Source organism: Talpa occidentalis, unplaced genomic scaffold (assembly GCF_014898055.3).
Source record: "Talpa occidentalis isolate TD23 unplaced genomic scaffold, MPIMG_talOcc4v2.1 talOcc4.10, whole genome shotgun sequence".
NCBI classification, from domain to species: domain Eukaryota; kingdom Metazoa; phylum Chordata; class Mammalia; order Eulipotyphla; family Talpidae; genus Talpa; species Talpa occidentalis.
The window spans coordinates 103,860,141-103,879,922 of record NW_023600993.1 but is presented as its reverse complement, the minus strand read 5'-3'; the positions used below and the strand labels follow the sequence as shown (position 1 = coordinate 103,879,922).

General features: G+C 57.2%; 1 protein-coding gene across 1 annotated transcript in view; it reads left to right on the top strand.

The window, feature by feature from the left end:
* The window catches only part of BMP7 (bone morphogenetic protein 7), a 70,590-nt gene that overhangs the window by 16,649 nt on the left and 34,159 nt on the right, over window positions 1–19,782 (top strand). Inside the window, exon 2 of the mRNA XM_037500752.2 lies at window positions 12,498–12,690. Within this exon, the coding sequence (XP_037356649.1) occupies window positions 12,498–12,690 (193 nt within the window). The remainder of the gene's footprint in view (window positions 1–12,497; window positions 12,691–19,782) is intronic.

Sequence of the window (19,782 nt, the reverse complement as noted above, 5' to 3'; positions counted from 1 at the left end):
AAATTCTCGTTTGATTTGATTTGTTTCTAAAATACCTTAAACCAGCTGTGCCTGCCCAGCTGACCCAGGAGTCTCTGGCTGCCTTGGGGGGAGGTCTGGGCAGGCACCCTGTCCTGGGAAGGAGGAGGGGCACAGTGGTTTCTCTCCCACCCCTGCCGCTCCAGGGCCTGCTCCAGTCTGCTGACGGCAGCGGGCACCTGTCGCCAGCATGGGCCATGACTGCCAGCCTGCCGTGGCCACCTTGAATTCCCACACGAAATTATGGGGCCTTGTAATGTTGCCATTTAGCTTTACCTTTATTTTAAAACATTTATTAAGAATAAAAACAAAAATCCTGCTGTCATCCTTTATGCCTCCTCCGCCCTTACTCCCACCCCCACCCTCTTCCCTGCTGTCAACCTCAGTTGTGCTGTCAACGTCCACTGGGTTATTTTTATTTTGTTTTGTGTGTTCCTCTGCTTTGTTTCCTTATGTTTCACGGGTGAAATCATCCAGTGCTTGTCTTTCTCCTATGACTCATTTCCGCCTCACATAAACCCCTCAAGTTCCTCCCGTTTTGCTTGAGTTGACCATGTTTCGTCATTGTTCATGGCTGAATAGTATTCCGTTATATCTTTATCACATCTTCTTTACCCAGACCTCTCTCAGTGAGCATTTGGGTTGTTTCCCTAACTTAGCTGTTGTAAATGATGCCGCAATAAGCATTGCGGTGCATATAATTCTCTGAGTTAAACATCATTTCATATTCTTCTGATACAGCCCTAGAGCATGTGGGAGATCTAGTCTTGAGTTTTTCCAGGTAGCTCCTTGTGGTTTTCCAAAGCGATTGTGCCACTGACATACCCAGCAACAATGTACGAGGGTTCCTTTTTCTCGACCCCTCGCCAGCGCTTCTCGTCACTCGTCATTTTGACGTGAGCCGCTCTCGCAGGTGTGGTCCTGATTGGCCCTCGCCTGATGAGCATATTTTCATGTGCCTGTCAGTCATCTGCATGTCTCCTGTGGAGACATGTCTAGACCAATCTTCTGCCCAATTTTTAATGATTTCTCTGGGGTTGCTGTTGAGTTGTGTGAATTCCTTCTATATCTTGGACCATCGCCCCTACGGAATATACGATGTACAAATCTCGCTTCCCATTCACTGGGCTGCCTGCTTATTCTGCTGCTGTTTTTCTTGGTCATACAGAAGCTCTTTGATTTGACAGCGTCCCAAATGTTTGTGCTTTCATTTCCCTTGCCATTGGGGTCAGCCCCCAAAGAAGTCTCTAATGCTGACACCGCGGGACATATCACCTATGTTTTCTTAATGTCCCCGTGTCATAGAGGTTGAAGCTGAGCCTGCCAGAGGTGGGCACCTTGTCCTGAGTCGCTGCCAGTGATGTCAGAGAGCCTGAGTGCTAGCCCTCCGCCACCATGACCTGCCAGAACCCCAATTCCCTGCTGCTTCTCGGGATGAGTAAGGCCAAGAGGGGGCTTTCTGTCCTCTTTTGAGAGCCTGTGGGAAAAGCTTCCAGAGTCTCTTTAAGACACTGGAGAAACTGCCAAGTGCCAGGCAACTGAGGAGGTAGCTGGATCTGTGGGGAACGCTGGGAACAGCAGAAGAGAACCAGCTAACATTACTGAGACTTGGGGGTATGCCCCACACCCAGTTTCTGTCCAGTGAGTCTCCAAGTGGGGTCTTCAGACCAACAGCACAGCCATTTCCTGAGGACATGTTAGAATGTGGGTTCTTGATTCCCACCCTGGACCCCGGACCCTGGAAGCCTGGGAGCTGGCCCCACCCGCTGGTCCTAGAGCAGCCCCTGGCCTGTCTTAACCCACGACAACCGGATGAAGTCAGGAATCTTGTCACCCCTGTCCCGTTTTGCAGATGGGAGCCACCTGCTCCAGTGCCCCTGGATGCAGGGCTGGAGCCCCAACACCGGGACCGGCTCCACGGTTGAAACCTCTCATGTTCTCTCCTCTTGCTCACATCTTACATCTGGGAGTTAAAATCTGCAAGAGCAGACAGTTAATAAACAGGCTAATCAAGAAAGAAATCAGGGGATTAAGCTCTAGGAAGGAACTGAAGGGGCGGGGAGGGGAGGGGAGCTTCAGGGAGGGTGGCCGGCCGAGCGCAGCGGAGGCAAGGGGCGGGTCTGCCGCCATGCCCCTGCCCTGCGCTCCAGAACTTGGTGTCTGATGATTGATATCCAGCATGATGCCACCCACCAAGGGACAAGCTCCCCGGGCAGCCCTGTGCCCGGAGAAGGGGTTGCCATGCCTGATTTACACACGGAAGGTGGAGCCTCGGGTCCACCGAGCCTCTGATGCCTTCAGTGGCTCGCACCTCCATGATTTCTCATACCAGCTCCCTTTTTTGAGGTTGTACATTCAGAACCTCTTTGGCAACAAGCTCCCTGTGTCCCTCTCATTGCCTTGAGGAGCCAGCGCAGGGGGCTACAGAGCAGTGCTGTCCCGTAGAACTCTCTGCAGAGAAGGGCGTGCTCTCCACCTGCCGCCGTCCACGTGGCTGTGTAGGGTGATTGCGCTGGAGCAAGGGTGCCGCTCTGTTCCCAGCCACGCCAGCCATGCCAGTCACGCTCACCCGCTCGGCAGATGAGTGTGGTTGGTGGCGCCTGGCTGGGCAGCATGGAATCAGAATTCATGTCCAGGGGTCTTGGGCTGAACCGTCCATAGGTCAGAAGAAGTAGAATGTTGGCACCTTTCTGTGCCACAGCCCACTGGAAGGGTGAGGGGACTTGGGCCCTGTTGCACTCATTCCTTTGTTACAGAGGGAAGAACGGAGGCCGTGAGCGCGGGGCCCCCCCAGCAAGCTGAGAGCCCAGATGGGGCCCAGGTCCTGACTCCTGAGACCGTCCCTTTACCTCAGGGAGTCTCCATTTGGCACGAGGGCTGGGCAGCTGGCTGGGCAGCTCGCTGCCTTGGGGCTGTCCAGGGCGTTTAGCAGTTTCCTGGCCTTGATGCACGAGAAGCCAACCCGGTCCCCAAGTCATAGCAAACACATCCAGGCCCTGCCCAAAGTCCCGTGGTGGGACTGGGGTGGGGGCGGATAGAGTCACCCTGGGTGAGGATCACCAGTTTAGCTGCAAATAGTCTCTCGTTTCTATTCTTTTTGCTCCTTTTCAATCATCTGAGGATGGCCTTCCATACCCTGGGGCCAAGCCCTGTCCCCCCCCGCCCCCCAAGGAGAGGGCCCGTAGGTGCTGGCTGCCTCTGGCTGCCTGGGCTTGCGTCGAAAAGATCCACACGCACTTCCAGCCCTTTTCTTTTCAGCCCTACCAGCGTCTGGGTCTTTTTAGGCAAACAACTGGCTGCAGCCCTAGAGATAATTAAACCCATCTTTGCTCCCTCTCCCCGCCCATCCCCTAAACCCTTTGGTCCAGCCAGCTCACAATGATAACATTGTTCAGCAGCACGGCGCACATGTTGACACTGAAGTGTTTAATCTTGTGGTACAGTCACCCCCGCCCCGCCCCCACCCAGCCTGCATCTGTGCGGTGGCAGCGCTGATGACAAAAAGCCCGGCCTGCCCTGGGCGCAGCCCGCGGCTAACAAGGAGGCAGTGTCTCCGAAGACCCTCTCGGAGGGCCGGGCGCGGGGACTCCAGGTGGCCTTGTTGGCAGCCGAAGCATTTGGTGGAAAGTTCGAGAGTTGAAGCCACGGCGCAGGGGCAGACAATGCAGCCTGTGTGCCCTCCGCCAGGCAGGGCCCTGCTCCCTGATTTGGGGGACCGGGGAGGGATAACGGGGAGAGGGTTCAATGCTACAAAGCTGTCAGCCTTCCTCAAAGGTGGTCTAAGCACGGGGGCAAAACTGACAACCAGAGGCGCAGGCAGCGGCCACTGTCTGAGCTCGGCTTTCGAGGAGATTAGCGCTGGGAAGTGTCACTCGTGCGAGAGCCGGCGCCCTTCAGAGCTGGCCCTCGGCCGCCACTGTACCACATGGTGTGGCTCCTGGGGCCAGGGGGGCAGTCGCGGTGGCTGAGAGGTGGAGACCCTGCGTGAGCCCAGGCTGTGTGGCCACGGGGCTGTGCCCTCACCCCTCTGAGCCTCAGTGTGCCCCTCCCGTTAAATACACGCCTGCCTCTGACCACGAGTTTGTTAGGAGTGGACATGATGGTTGTGGGGGGGGGGCACTTATGATAGGGACCGTCCACCCCACACCCAGGTGGATGGCAGCAAACACGGGCAGATAAAGAGCGTGGTGGGTGTGGAGCAGTGTGGCCTCTGTGCTGTGCTGGTGGGTACGCAAGCTGGAGCGGCTGCTGCAGAACAGGCCGGCACTTGTACAAGGCATGCGCTCATGCCAGGAGGTCCTGGGCGCCACTCAGAGTGTGCACCAAAAGCTTGGCAAGCAGGGTCTCAGGGAGCTGTGTGCACCCCTGTGTGCAGAGCAGCATTCTCCACAGCAGCCTGAAGGTGGGCGCAACCCCAGCTTCCTCGGAGGGGTGACTGGAATCACACAACATGGCCCGTGACCACCGGGGTGAACCTGGAAGACCACGCTAGTGAAACAAGCCCGCCACAGGACAGGCACTGCGTGGGCCTGCCCCCTGCATGGGCGCCAGGAGCCGTCAGATTCACAGGGCGCTTGCGCAGCGGCTGTGGGAGCTGCGTAGGGCTGAGGAGTTGATGTCCAGTGGGGAATTGAAGTGTTGCAAGGTTAGAATCCTGGTCCCCGGCGGTGCAAATGCACTTGACACCACTGAACTGGACACTTAGAAAGGGTTAAGGTGAAAAACACGGTTAAGATGGTGAGTGTCATGTTGTGTGTTGTTTCAACACCATTAACTACGCATTGCAAACACGGTGACTGATGCCCAGCTTGGGCACTGGACTGGCAGAGCTGCAGTGGACTGAGGTTCTGTTGGCTTCTCTGCACAGTAGGTCCGAGGCACCCTAATACCTCCACGGGCGGCCAGGAAGACGTTGCAGGAAGCATTGGGGTGTGGGGACCCACCGGGGTCTCTTATTGGCTGCACGGGCCTGGCACTGGCCAGCCTGCCCCTTCCTTCTGGGGGGAGGGGGTGGCCTGCGCCTCTCCTGCAAGAGCCCGCATCAGAGGAATCAACACGGAGGCTATGAAGGGAACACTTTTCTGTTCATGTAGTTGGCTACGTCTGCCCCGTTTTCCAGAGCTCCCAATTTATGGCGGCTTAGTCAAGCTCTGTAATCTTGCCATGTAAATCTTGGCGTGAACGAAGAGTCAACATTGAATTTTATATCCCTGAAGCCTCAGGATCATAAATCACAGACCGACGGCAGCCTCGGTAGCAGCAGCTCCAGGAGTTCTGGTCTCCCAGAACCTTCTGGATGAACCATAACCCGGCAGGAAGGGAAGGAGCTTGGGTCGGGAGCTTCAGAGTTAAACCAGGATGGAGGACGCCTTGATCCTAAGAAGTCAAGGATCCTTAAAAACTCAGTTCTGGTTGTTTCGTGAACTTAGGTTGGTCCCATGGGTGCCCAATGCCACCTCCTTGATTAAGGGGCTCCGGACTGTCCTCAACCCCTAAGTGGAGCTCTTTGCCCCAGTCCGAGCTTATGGAAACCACACCTGAGCGGGGACACAGAGCTCTGATGCTGGATTTGCAATTTTCACCTGGAAAGCACTCCCTTGCTCAGAATAACCTCATCTGGCCTCATCCCGACAGCATCTTTGGGGAACAGAGGGGGACGACGTAGTTCGGACGGTTAACCGAGTCTTTTCTGAAAACCATAAACTTGCAAGTTGGTGCTGGCGATTAACGTGCTTACTGCCCGCTTCTCATTGGTCAACCCTTCCTGGCTCTGGCCTGGAGAGGGCTTAGGGAGAACTGCAGGTGGCTTCGTAAAGGCCGACCGCTCCCCACTGGTGGATGGAAATGCCTCTCGCCTGAGCCTGCCGCTGTCCTGCTCTTCACGTGTCCCCTGCCACCGCCCCCAAGACAGGGCCTGAGGTCTCCGAGCAGCCGATGACCAAACCCAGCAAGTGGCCTCTCCGTCCCTTTGCTCTGAATCCGACCCCCCTTCAGTCATCTTCTCTGGTGGCCTCTGCCCCCCGAGGGGCCCATGTTCTCCACCGCCCATGCAGCTCCCCCAGTGACGGTCTGAGGCGGGGCTCGTCTTTCCATGGTCTGTGTGATTTTCTCACAAAACATCCATCAGCCCAAACCAACAGCCCCAACATGAACATCTCGTCCGTGTTGCGGCCTCTCCCTTTCAGCTGCCCACTCATATTTTCCTCTTGACCTCCCCACCGGTCCCCACCTGACTTGTCTGGCCCACGTTGCCTTCCCTCCCGCCGCACCTGCAGGACTTTTCCTCCTGGCTTTGTCTCTGGGTGGCATGACTGCCCACGAGGCCTACCAGCCAGCAGTGGACAGCCTCTGGGCATTCCCTCTCCTTGAAAGCCGGCATCTGATCTGCTGTTGGCTTCTGACCACCTCCTGGTGAGGTGCTTCTTGTCCATTTCATTCCTTCCATTTTCCAGACCAGGGTGGCAAAGTACAGCCATTTTCTCAGGCAGCCAGGACTGGTAATGGCTGCCTGAGTGTGGGGTTGAAGCTGTGGAGTGCTGTGATGGTTTGGTGATGCCTGCTGCGGGTGCAGGGAGGGAGGGCGGCGGGTGTGTGCTGGACATTCCCTGGACCACACCCTCCCGCACGTCCTGGCTCTGCCCTCATCCCCATGATCTATTCCAGAGTCACTGACCCCCTTGGGTTTTACTGGGGCTCTGCCCTGCATAACAATGGACTAAACCGATTATGGTTGGTGGGTCAGGGGTTGACCCCTTGGCGTGGCCTTCAAGAGCCTTCCCAATGAGAAACGAACTTGCCTTTCTCTTGCGATTCACAACAGACATGAATAAAATAGCTAACTTAAGAACGAGCCTGGGGCCTCCCTGGTGGCAAAGCGGTTGAGCGCTGGGTTGCGAAGCTGCCCGCGGCCTCTGCGGCGCCGGTTCAATCCCCGGCTGCTCCCCGGCCACCGGAGGAGGGTCCCACATGGCGCGCAGACCTCTCCTGCCGCCCGCTGCTCCCCTCAGCGGTGTACTTCGGTCCTTCTGCCTGCTCTGCTCCCCGCTCTGGCTCTGGTGGATTCTCTCACCCTCCCGCGCTTCTGACTGTACCCAGTGCTTGTATAAATAAACAAACAAACAAACAAATAAATAAATAAAACACGCCTCTATTAAAAAAAAATTAAAAAAAAAAAAAAAAAGAAGAACGAGCCCAGAGCCACACAGAGAGTAACGTATTCAGACCAGTCGACGGTGGAGCCCGGCTAAGCGTCAGGCCGTGCTGGGCACTGGGGGTGCAGGGCAGACACTGCCATTGTCACTGTTTCTGCAGAGCCCGATCAGGGGTCCCCCAGTACTTGGAAGTTGTCCAGGTCGAACAAGAGCAGCTTTTATGGAAGATGGTCACTGGGAGGTAACCAGGAACCATTGCTACCTGGCGAGCTACTTGCCTGTGCATTTTCTGGGAGCCCCTTGCGACAGGTTGGGGCTGCTGGTTTGGGTTGATGGATGTTTTGTGAGAAAATCACACAGACCATGGAAAGATGCGACAGAGGTCATGGCTGCTTTGCCTCAGTAGCAAATGGCAGCAGCCCGGCTCTGCTCCGCTTGAAGGAAATCCGTTTGAAAGGTCTGCACACACCTCACAGATGGCAAGAGCTGCAACCCTGAACTTCAGAAAGGATGGGGCCCACCAGCCAGGGGTGGGGCTTGGAGGGTTCCCTCAATTTTGATCTCTGTCCGTCTGCCTGGAACCCTTTTTTTCTACTAAAATTGTATTGATTTGCCATTCCTTCACAAAGTAATCATCTTGTGAGTAGGACGCCTCCCCTCTGCAGGCGCACGTGCGTCACTCGCGAGCCAGGGCCTGTCACCTCCCTGCTCGGCCCTCACCTCCCCCGCATGCCTGCTGGTGACCACCGTGCTTTCCAGCCCAGGAGTTATTTATTTATTTTTTTAAAAGATTTATTTATTTATTTATACAAGCACTGGGTACAGTCAGAAGTCAGGAGGGTGAGAATTCACCAGAGCCAGAGCAGGGAGCAGGACAGGCAGACTGACAAAATACACTGCTGAGGGGAGCAGCGGGCGGCAGGAGAGGTCTGCGTGCCATGTGGGACCCTCACCCAGTGACCCGGGATTGAACTGGCGCTGCAGAGGCTGCGGGCAGCTTCGCAACCCAGCGCTCAACCGCTGCGCCACCGGGGAGGCCCCCAGGAGTTGTTCTTGTTAAGTTTCACCAGCTATTTATATTCCGTCGATGAGAGAAACCGTCCAGTCCCTGCCCTTCTATTTCTGACCAATTCCACCGAGTGTCAGCACCCCAAGGTCTGTCCAAAATGACCCAACGGGGAGTTGTTTGGAATCTTTTCTCTCACAGACCAGCTTTCTCTCAAGCGGTGAGTGGCTGCCCGGGGTGGAGTCACCTCCCCAGAGTCCAAAGCAGAGAACATGAGCGGGGACAGGCCTGTCCCCTCCCCTGGGAGGGGTCACTCGTGAGGAGGACGTCATGGGACAAGATGGCAGCTCCCCTAGGACCACATGGCTTAAATGGGAGCGCGACAGTGACACTGGCCTAGAGAAAGGAGCCTCAGGGACGTGGCCTCCACTGCCCATGTCCCCAGGGCTCTGCCCACCTGGCTAGATAATCCCCAGGGGAGGAGAAAGTGGCCATATTTTCTCCCACTTGCAAGAGCTGATTATAATTCATTTATCTTCGTGTTTTCTCAGGGATGCATATAGGGAGTGTATGTCAGGGGCTGTACCCCTTGTTTTAATGAGGGTGTTAGAACAGTTCTGGAGAGTGTACACGTCTCCCTTGGCAAATCCACACAGTGGGAGCATTTGGTTACCGTGACCCCCCCATACCTCCTCTGACCGAGTGCATTTCATGTAATGTGAATGGAGGGAGTCCCTGCCCTGAGAGACAGACGCCCCTGGGGGACACAGGGGCACAGCTTGATGTGCCCGGGGGCAGAGGTCTCCCGAGCTAGGGTCGCCTAGGTGGGGGGGGGCTCATCTCCCACCTGCCACTACCCTTCGCTGACACCCTGCAGCCCCAGGTCCCACCCCTCTCAGCTTTGGGGTTATTATTTCAGGCCTTTGTAGAAGGAGGACGCTGGAGTCGGCTTTGGGGATGGTCACGGGGTTGGCTGCTGTGGGGATGGTGGTTTCCGGAATCCATTTTCTTTGGACTTATCTCTTGGTCTCAAGGATTTGGCCCTTTTAATCTTTTGAAGATGAAAGTCCTTTGTTAATGCCTGTGAGCTCTCTCAGCTGGTGGGGTGCTGGAATGTAAAGGGGGGGCTGGATTCCTAGGCCCTGGGCTTCCTTGGGAAGCTTTTCTCTAAGGGCTCAGGGAGATATCAACGTTGGACATTTATTTTCAACCCCAGGTCTTGAGTAATCAACTCTGGTAACATAAGAAGGAAGAATCAAGACCTGCTGTCTCCCTGAACGTCCAGATGTGCTTCTGTCTACGGTGGTAGGGACAGTTAAACCACCTTGAACCCTGGGATAGAAATGGGGTCGATTGCACGCTGTGGCGTGGCTTCCGTGTGAAATGGAGACTTTGGGAAGGCAGGGTTTGGAATTTGGTTGGAATTCTTCACTGCCCTTTAAAAAAAGAAAACGGTTCTTTGATAAATCACAGAAGTATTTTCAGAACACACAGTGATGTGGGTTTTGGAAGAACAGGATGGCGGCTGGTTTATCCCTCTCATTCTCTTCAAATAATCAATGAAGGAAATTCCCTCAGAAAGCCTGCAGATGTTTGCAAGAAATTTATTTGGACACTCTACCCATGCGGCTCTGAAAAAAGAGAAACATTTGAACGCTGCTATCCTAACCCTCTTAAAAGTTAAAATACAATTTATCTCCTCCGGACCTGCTGCAGCAAACTTTGTATTTATGGTTCTGTCTCCACTTTCTCTCTTCATGCCTGTCATGCTTAGTACTCAGATGTGCCTTTATTGTTTGATCGGCTGCCGTGGCTCCGAGCACAGTCATCACGGTGGAGCTGCGCCAACATCCGTGCCACCTACTGTGCTTTCTGTGCTGGTTGCAAAGGCAGGCACAGCGAGCGAGGGTGTTTTTCCATTTGCCAGGCGGTGCTGCAAGTGCTGCCTCCTGTGAGCTTCCCAGCAAACTTATGGGAAGGGGCGCAGCCTGGTTTGGGAGGGGGACACAGAAGGGTGTGCTACTTGGGCGAGACCACCCAGCTGGTGAGTGCGCAGCTGAAATTCGAGCTCAGGACACTTGGCTCCTGAGAGCATGAGGGGAAGAGTGTGGGTGCAGAGCTCAGCCGCTCCCATAACTCCCCAACTTGGGCAAGAGTTGTGACCCCTCTGACCCCCCATTCCTCCCCGTGCAGAGTGGGGTGGGGAAGGCACCTGCTCCCTGCACTGGGCTCCAGCAGGGGGAATCGGGTGTGCTCAGGGGGGACCCACTGCAGTGCAAGAGCTTTTTTTGCACCTCTGAGTTTTGGGACCATCTTCATTTGTAAATTGGGGGTTCCGAGCCCCCTTTTCTGCTCAGGTTGATGGCTGTGTCTGCCAGCAGGAGCCATTGCCCCCGCGCACTTGGATGCTGAGAGCAGCGCTCCTTCAAGGGACCCACAGTAGAAATTACCAGAGGGGCCGGGACCCCTAGCATGGGCTTGTGACGTGTGGTTTCACCCAACTCTGGCATGTCGTGCGGTGGAGAGGGGAGGGCGTGCCCCGCGAATTGGGTGAACCGCACAGATGGGACAGGGGTGTACACCTAAGGCACAAGTGCCAGCCACACTCACCCTGGGTTTGAGAAGCCGGAGGAGCGAGAGGAAGTTGAGAGAAGGGCCCTTGATGCGTGCTTTGATCTGGGAGGAGGCTCCGGGGCTGGTGGCTGCTGAGCGGCAGGCATGCCCGCACCAATGAAAGTGTCACAGGGAGCCGGGCCGATGCCCGGCTGTGGGCATGGCCATCCAGGGTGGGGTGGGGGGGAGGGGGAGTGGATCCCTCCTTGACATCTGTGTTGTGCTGCAGCCCTAGCCCAGCCTGGAGTCCCAGGTCCCCAGCTTCTGTCTTCTGGCCAAACCGGTTCCACTTTCTCGCAGTCTCTCAGGCCCCTGCCCCCAAGGTGGGAAGCGGAGAAGGCGCTGTGGCTCCCGGACAGGAGCAGTGTCTGCAGATGCTGCAGACCTGGACGCGGCCCTCCTGCATCTTCCTCCCAGCCTCCCAGCTTCGCCCGGCGCCATTTTGGCCCAGGGGAGACGTACCTGGGCTTCACTCCCTCCCGGCGCTGCTCATCTATGAAATGGGCAAACAAGTTCATTCAAGTTGCACTGACCGTGTAACGGAGAAGGGGCCTTGGCCTGAGTCGCCTCCTGACTCTGCCATGCACCTCTTTTTATTCTAAGACTGTGGCTGTAAACCCCGGCAGCTCATTGGAAACATCTGGTTGCTTTAGCAAGTGCAGGTTCTGGGCTCCTCCCTGAAGGAGCTGAAGCCGTCGGTTCAGGGTGGGGTGAGAGCAGCGCCGTGCTGGGGCCGCCGAGCTGGCCCCCACCTCTGTCTCACTGACCTCACTTTGGAAACTTGGAATCTGCCAAGATGGAAATTGGCAAACGCAGTGGACGGGGTCCCAGAGACCCAGTTATCAAGCACTTACCAGTCCGCCGCATGGAGAGCTTTTCAAAGCTCCCGGATGATTGTCAGGTGCAGCCCGGGCTGTGCCCTGCTGGCCTGGGGTCCCCATGGCGCGGGGTCATCTTTGCCAGTCTAGCTCTCCGTGGTCTAGCCGTACCAGACGCGAGAGTGCATACGATTTTGATCACGTGACTCTTACAGCTGCCCACAAAGTGTGCTTCTCATCCCCAGTGCTGTTTTTTTTTTTTTAAGATTTATTCATTTATTTATGCAAGAACCGGGGTACAGGCCAGATGCGCAGGAGGGTGAGAGGATTCACCCGAGACAGAGTGGGGAACAGAACAGGCAGACTGACGACATACACTGCTGAGGGGAGCAGCGGGGGAGACAGGAGAGGTCTGCGCGCCATGTGGGATTCTCTCGCCGGCTGGCTGGGAATCGAACCTGCGCTGCAGAGGCTGCGGACAGCTTCACAGCGCGGCGCTCAACTGCCAGCGCCACCTGGGAGGCCCTCATCCCCAGTGTTTGCGTGGGGAAACTGAGGTCCAGGGAAGTTACCTGGCCCCTTGTCTGGGCTCTCCAGCTAGTTAGTGCTGATACAAACCCAGGCCCCTGCGATGTCCAGGGCTCCTGCGATGGCCATGGTCAGCGCCCACTCTTCCCGCTGGCTGGGTGCCGTCATGGCTCAAGGTGACCCTGGGGTCCGTGCCTGTGACCGTCCAGTCTGCAGCAGTCAGCGTGGAACGGGAAGCTTCAGCCGGGGTCGCGGGCAGCAGGCAGGTCTCCGTGGCGTGGGCCGGCGGCATGGACTCAGCGGGAGAGCAGAGCCCGGTCCCTGACGGGCTCTCGGGGCCCCGTGTGCTTTCTTCCTTTCCAGTGGAGCACGACAAAGAGTTCTTCCACCCGCGCTACCACCACCGGGAGTTCCGGTTTGATCTTTCCAAGATCCCCGAGGGAGAGGCTGTGACGGCCGCTGAATTCCGGATCTACAAGGACTATATAAGGGAACGCTTTGACAATGAGACGTTCCGGATCAGCGTGTACCAGGTGCTGCAGGAGCACTTGGGCAGGTGGGTGCTGGGCTGCGACCTGGGGGTGGGGGGGGTGAGCTGCCCCCAGTTATGGGGAAGAGGGTGGCGGCCGGCGGGTGGGGGGGCAGATGGAGGCAGGACCCGTGATGGCTGCTTCCTCCTCCGCACACCAGCCACGCAGGCCTGTGCCAGAGTCTTCTTTAAAGGAGGTGTGTGGTGTGGTCTTAAAACTGACTGTCAACAAAACCCCGCGAGGAAAGCGGGGTGGCCAGGCAGCCTGAGGCGTGGGCATGTGTGCGTGGCATGTGTGCTGCACACATATGGACACGTGGAGGGGGCTGGGGACGAGTTGGAGGTTTCCCTCTTCCGTTCATACTCTGCAACCCAGCACCTGGCAGCAGGCGGCCCACGACAGCGCTCATGCGTCATACACGTTAGCATAGACATTCCCATCCCCCCAAAAGAAACAGGCAGAAAATCCCCAGCCTCCCAGAATTGTGAAGTCAGGAACCAAAGGCTTGTGTTTGAGCATCCAGGTCCTCTGAAAGTCAGGGAGGCTCAGAGCACAAGATGCTTACTCGGGCGTGCTGCTCGGCGGCTGGGTCGGGACATCCCGGGCGTTCTGTGCCCCCAGGTGCCATTCCTCACTAATTAGCGGGACAAAGTGGTGCGGGCACCTCCTTCTGATGGGCTGTCCGAGCGTTTTCAGTTGGATGGGGACTGTCACCCCATTCGGGGACGTGGGAGCTCCCCACCTTGTCGGCTGGGCACTGCCATTTTGGGGTCATTTGTCAACGCATTGCATATTTGCAGCAGCCACCAAGAGGGTGACATCTGTGAAAGAGGGTGAATTAAGGTCAAAGCCAAGGGCAAGTCCCTTGTGGGAGGCCGCCCACCCAGAGACAAGATGGCCGAATTAGGACTGGGTTGTGCTACCGGCCACCCTCCATCACGAGGCATCCTGAGTCAGCATCTGCCAAGTGCTGAGGGGCATTTGGAGGGGGTGGGGGGGCTTGGCCATTTCTCCAAGTTGCGACTGCTCCGGGCGGGGGCGGGGGATGTCCTTGTAGACGCATTATTCCCCCTTGTGCTGTATTGTCAGCTGGGTGCCTTCTGGAGCAGAATGGCGGGGCCCCAGAGCTCCCTGCTGGGTGAGTGGGTAGGTTTTGCTGAGATGCTCTCCTTAGAGGTGTTGCAGCGTATCCTGCGCTCCCACCAGCACCCCAGAAGAAGGCTCTGCCCCTGTGCCCACCAACACCACCTCCTACCAGACGTTTTTGATCTTTGTCGTCTGGTGGGTGACCCGTGAATCTCAGTGTGTAGAGATGCTAGAGGGGGGATGGCGATGGTCCAGAAAGGGGCATGGGTGCCAGTGCCGGGCCGTGGTAGACCACTTGGCCCGCCCTTCACCTCTGTGTCTTCCTAAAAGTGCTCAGAGTGCCCCTTAGGCTGTGCCCTGGCCCCTCAGCCCTGTTCCAAGAAGCAGTGTGGAGCTCATTCTCGGGGTGTGGCCTGTGCTTGCGCTGCACTCTGGCGAGTGTCCCGGGCTTCTTGAACAAGACCTTTATCATCCAGGCTGATTCGGGGGGCATGAGGCAGGTACCCAGAGGTCATTTGTCCACTTGATCGATTCGCTTGTGCAAACCCCAGCTCTGCTCCCTGCTGCCCTGGCCTCATGGCAGGCTCCCCCCACCTGCCTCAGAGATGGCCAGCCAGAGGTCAAAGCTCAGGAAGGCTGCTGCCCCCAGTGGGTTTGGCTGAACAGAACTGGCAGGGTGGCCTGGGCCCCGATGTGGCTCTCCCTGCACGTTCTCCCAGCAGGAGCTCTTGCCCTGGCTGGCCGGCGCAGGGCCTCCTGTGCATGCAGGCTCGCTGCGGCACCGCCGGCATCCTCGGCACAGCACCACCATCACCTCCACCACCATCACCTCCACCACCTCTGTCTCTACCACCGCCACCACCGTCACCACCAGGAATGGAGAGAAACCTCTCTGGACAATCCCTCTGTGCTAAACTCCCTAATTTACTGGCCTCCCTGTGGGATGGAGGCCTGAGCTTGTGTGGAGGCGGAGCCCTTGTTTGCATTCTCAGCCCAACATGGCCATGCCATCCACTGTGCCTGCCCAGGAGAAGGCCAGCTCGTTCGTCCTCATGTGTGCGCTTGTGCGCTGAGTGCCCGGCGGCGGCTCCAGGCCCGGAGAGGAGCCCAGATCCGGGCCCCACGCTGTGCTGTGTGCCCGGCTTGCTCCCTCTGCTCAGAGAGCCATGGCTTCGCTGCCTCTGGCCGCCCAGCTGTGCAAAGCTGGGACATCTGGCTCTCTGGTGAGCCTCTGCCTGAGCTCCAGGAAAGCCCGGGGGGTGTCGGGGATTAGCCGGCTTTGGGTTGGCCTCAGCCTCTCGCCCCTTGTGGCAGCCACTTTCCATCGAGTCCTCTTGATCTTTCGGAATCCAGATTAAATTCCGATAATGAGCTGAGCTGGAGTCCGTCCACGGCCCTGGGCCCTGCTTGCAGCTTGGCCCCAGACAGCTGGAGCGGCTTGCTGGAGCCGCCCTTGGCAGGCCGCGGGGCGCGCGGGGGCTGAGAGGCATGTCTGGGGACAGTGGCCTGGGCTCCTTGTGATGGGGACAGAGTGATTGGGGTCTAGTACCCTTTACTGCACCCCAAATCTGGGGACTGACCAGGTGGGGCCTGGCTCCAGCAGCTGGACTAATTCTGTCCCCATGGGCTCAAACTCTAGGTGAGGGTGTCTGGGATGGGGGCTGTGCTCCTGAGCCAGTGTCACTTATTAAACCTGGGCTGGGCGTTTTCCACCCTTGCTCTTCCCTCCCTTCTCCCTTGGGCCGCACGCTTGCTCATCCCACTGTCCTCTCTGTAGGAGACACCCCTCGTGGGGGGCAGAGGCCCTCCAGAGCCGTGGAATTCACTCAAAGGGAGTCAGTCACTGCCAAGGTCCAGGTGCTGTGGGCAGCTGGGTGGAAAGTATCTCTTGGCCTGTCTCCAGGACTCGGGCTGCTGGGAGCGTGACCTCAGGGCCAAGCCTGGATCAGCTGCGGCCCCGGTCACTGGGGAAGAGGGCGCTGTCCCCAGGATGCGTGGAAGGGGAGGCCCAGGGGCCGTGGCTCGCCCGCCCCCTCCCGCCCAAGGCAGCCCACAGAACAACAAGGAGGGGGGAGGCAAGCCCCCGTGCCCCCCAGCCCGTGCCGCCCAGATGGCTCCTGTTTCCTCAGCAGGGCCCCCAACCCTCTGGAGCACACACACCTGTCTCGGCTCTTACCTTCTCTTTCGAGAAGGTGGTTTCATCCAGTGCTGCCCTCACCCTCGCCCTGCCACGGCCTGGCTTAGCGCGGGGCCCCGGCCGGCCACCGGGGTGGGCCTGAGCTCTGCGTTTCCGACGTGCCCCCCGGGGACGCCCAGGGTCTCCACCTTGGACTCAGCTGGGAAGGTGTGTTGCTCCCCTGCGGGCCTCTCACGGCCCTGAGTCTTCTGAGGCTGGCTTGGGCTTTGGCCTTGGCACTGGCAGTTTTTAAAGCTCTCAGGTGTGCCCCTGAGGCAGGGCCCTGAGATCACAAAGGGGAATCCCCCAACTGTGTGGGCCCTGCGAAGGGGGGGGATCCCCCGCACTACAAGAGCCTCTTAGATGCCCTGCGAGGGAAGGGGCAACCCCCAGTTCACTTCTTCTCGTTTGATTTGGTTAATCCAAGACGGTTTTTCTCCTACGGGCTGAGCCCAAGGTGGGGTCCAGACCTTGCGTGATGGTCTCAGCGACACAGAGGAGGGGCTGGTTAAGGGTGGAGAGCCCTTCTTGGCTCTGGCTCTGGAGGCTTCTGGAAGCTTTTGGAACCTTCCCGCGGCTCCTGAAGGCCTACGTGCCCGGTTCCTCGTTTCCTGGCTTCCACCTCTTGCCACTACACCTCAGCCCCAGGGCGTGAGCTCTGGTTTTGGGCTGCTTTCTCAGGAGTTGCTGCTTCAGCTCCCAGGAGCCTTGACAGAGGGCACAGGGCGGGCAGCTGGCTGCCAGGGCTCTGCCGGGACGTCCCGGAGGTCGGGGAGAGCTCGCCAGGGCGCAGCCTGGTCAGGCGGCCTTGGCACTTGCCTTGCTGCCTTCCTCTGGGCCGCACTCCAAATCCCAGTTCAGAGCTGCTGGTGCAAAAGGAAGGGCCACTAACACCTCTCGGCGCCCCTGGGATCCTCTCCCAAGGCTCTCTGAGGAAGCCGTGCTCAGAGACACCCCTCTGGGCAGAGGTGGCAAGCAGCGTGTCCGGGCCAGTTAGTGCCAGTCGGAGCCCAGACGTCCCGCCCCGCTCGGCGTCCTGGGACCAAGTGACCCACTGGCTTCCTGTCCTTCGGGCTGAGGTCATCGGGTGGACTTTGTGGTTTTTAATCTTCATGCTTTTTATTTCCTTCCATAATTCATCCCAAGCCTGGTTTCCCCGGGAGACAGGGACGGTGGTCGGGGATGCCTTGGTGACAGGTTCTGCTGGGTGCATGCTGGCGACGCCAGGCCGAGCTCAGCGAGCCCACGCAGCTCTCACTCCTTACTGCACCCTCAAGAAGTCCCAGTTCTTCCCAGGAGGAGGCCCCTGGGGCACAGGGTGTCAAATGCCCCCCACCCCATCACAATCCAGAGGTGGAATTCAAAGCCAGGGAATAATCTGATGTAACCGGTGCCACTATCCCCTTGGCACTGAGTTTTGAAAGCTCCCCGGAGTGGACTGTCCCGGCTCTGTCCTCAGGTGAGTCACTTCATCAGTTCAGTGGGGTGGACACTGGTGAGGGGAGTAGGATCCCCACGGTGAGTGGTGATGACCTCGCTGCCTTGGGGGAGATGAGACGAGTGGCTACAACAGGAGCATGTGCAAGATGCATCCTCTGCTCCGCCCTGATCCTGTCGCTCCACGTGGACTTAAGGCTGGATGGTGAGGTCAGGTGGACCAGATGTCCCTGTGAAGTGGCCCCCCCCCTCAGTGGGGGAGGGCTGCCTCCTTCGCATCCCTGTCCATTTGGCGGGTGCCTTCCAGGTCACGATGTGCTCCCAGCTCCCCAGGATGACAGCTCTCTGGACCGGGTGGAGAGCTGGCAGCCTTCTCGAACAGCAAGGAAGACCAAGCAGATGGTGTTGTTTGCGCGCACCCTTTAGTTCCTCGCTCCGCCACCCCCGGGAGGTGCCATTGCCCACCCCCTTCTACTGACAAGAAAACTGGGGTCCCAGCAAGTGAGGGATGGAGAAAAGAGTCCCCGTGTCCTCAGCTGTGGAGACACATTTCCCTTTCCCTTTCTGACAATATGAGGAATTGAGGAATGATGGGGAAATTTTAGTTTCTACACAAAGAAACTGGGGCTGAGAAGACCAAGAAGACCTTTCCGGCTCAGCCCAGAGATGCTGTGTGGAGAGAGGGAAAGACCAAGGGCCAGGATGCGCCACTCCTGGATTCACCTCTCCTCCCCCGATAGGAAGCCGCGTGAGCCAGGCCAGTCTCGGGCCTCCTGAGAGTCGAGCGGGTCTGAGGGGGACTGTGGTGACTGGTGGTTGTCCATCTGGGGAGGGGGACAGAGATGCTGCATGCTGCCTCAGTAGGACTCTGGTCTGCTTTGCTACCGTGTCACCTTTGCACCTGGAGCCTGTCAGGGACAGGCATTCAGTACCCATGTGTATGCATGATGAGGGTGAGCTGGCCTTTCTTCTGGGCTGTGGGCTCCCTGAGCGGACAGGTCACTGCGAGCAGCTCTGCATAGTGTTTCGGACACCTGACACAGCACCCGGCACAAGGAGTCACACTCTGGGTGTCTGTGGGCTGAGTAGGTGCTGCCTGAGAGGCTCTGCTCCCGAACTCCCACTCTCGCAGCATCTCCAGCCTTGGGTCAGGCCATCCCCGTAAACCTTCCAATGTGTTCTCTCCAGAACTGAAACCCGAGAACTCCTTGTTTGCAATCTTTAGCATCTGAACCCAATTTCCAAAAAGTGAAAATTGCCTGTAATTATACTTTTCCATCTTGGGGAAGTTTCTCTGTGATGACGATAATTACATTATTTGGCTCTTGTATGCCAGCGGGTACTTGGTTCTCATCTGTGAATAGGGGAAATGTTGGGGAGTATGCTGGGACTCCAGATTCCTTCTCCTGGAGTGAGTTTTGGGGAGAGTGGGCTTTAGCATTGGGGGCTGGTGTATAACTTCATCTGGCACTTTAATTCCAAAAGCACTTCATACTTGGACCTCTGCTCGCCTATAGGAGCTTATTTTTCCAAATGTATTAACATCTGTGTTTCATATCAGGGCCTGTAATTACTTTAGTCTTTTTGGCAGGAGACAAAGAGAATTAATATTTTTCAATTTGGTCACGAGCGGTCATCTGTAGCTGGGAAGAGAAGTGCCTGCTCAAAAATGAACTCAGTAAGGATGGGGGCTGCAGGTTCACCAGGAAGACAATGTTTTGAAGGATTCAACCACGGTTAAGAAAGTCGTTGGTTATGTCAAATTCAGGGCGGATGTAGGCATCTGGATAAATATTTGAGGTTCTTCCAAGCACTCCCTTTGTCTTCCTAGTGCCAGTCCCTGTCTGCACTATTTTTCTTCCTTTTCCTCCACTTTCTATTTTGCCACTCCAAAAATGAAAGAAGGAAAGCCGACCTGGCCTGCATGCTTGCACACGAACCTGCACTCCTCATGTGGGACCCGAGGCAGGCATGGCTAATGGATCACGATACTACTTCCAGCCCAGGCAGACATTGCTAATGGATCACAGCTGAAGCTGGACTTGGCCTGAATCCTCAGTAAAGCTCCGCCGAGAGGTGCAGCCACGGCCGACTGACCTTGCCACTGAGAGCAGCTTGCAGGTCCCTGGTCTCAGGTGGGGTTTCCCCAAAGCTGACCCTGAGACGAGGTTATGTGTGAAAGTGAATGGAGCGTGGGGAAGTAGACCAGGGAAAACAGTGGCCAGGTGATGTGTGCGAGAGACAGTGGCCTGGCTCCCTTATCCCAGTCAGGGGTCAAGAAGTTGGGATATTTGTCCCTCTAGGTGCATCAGTAAGATTTCAGGCAGGGATCCTCAACCTTGGCATTGCTGACATGGGTGCGGTTAAGTCTCAGGTTTGGGGAGCTGTCCCATGCACTGTAGGTTATTTAGCAGCACTA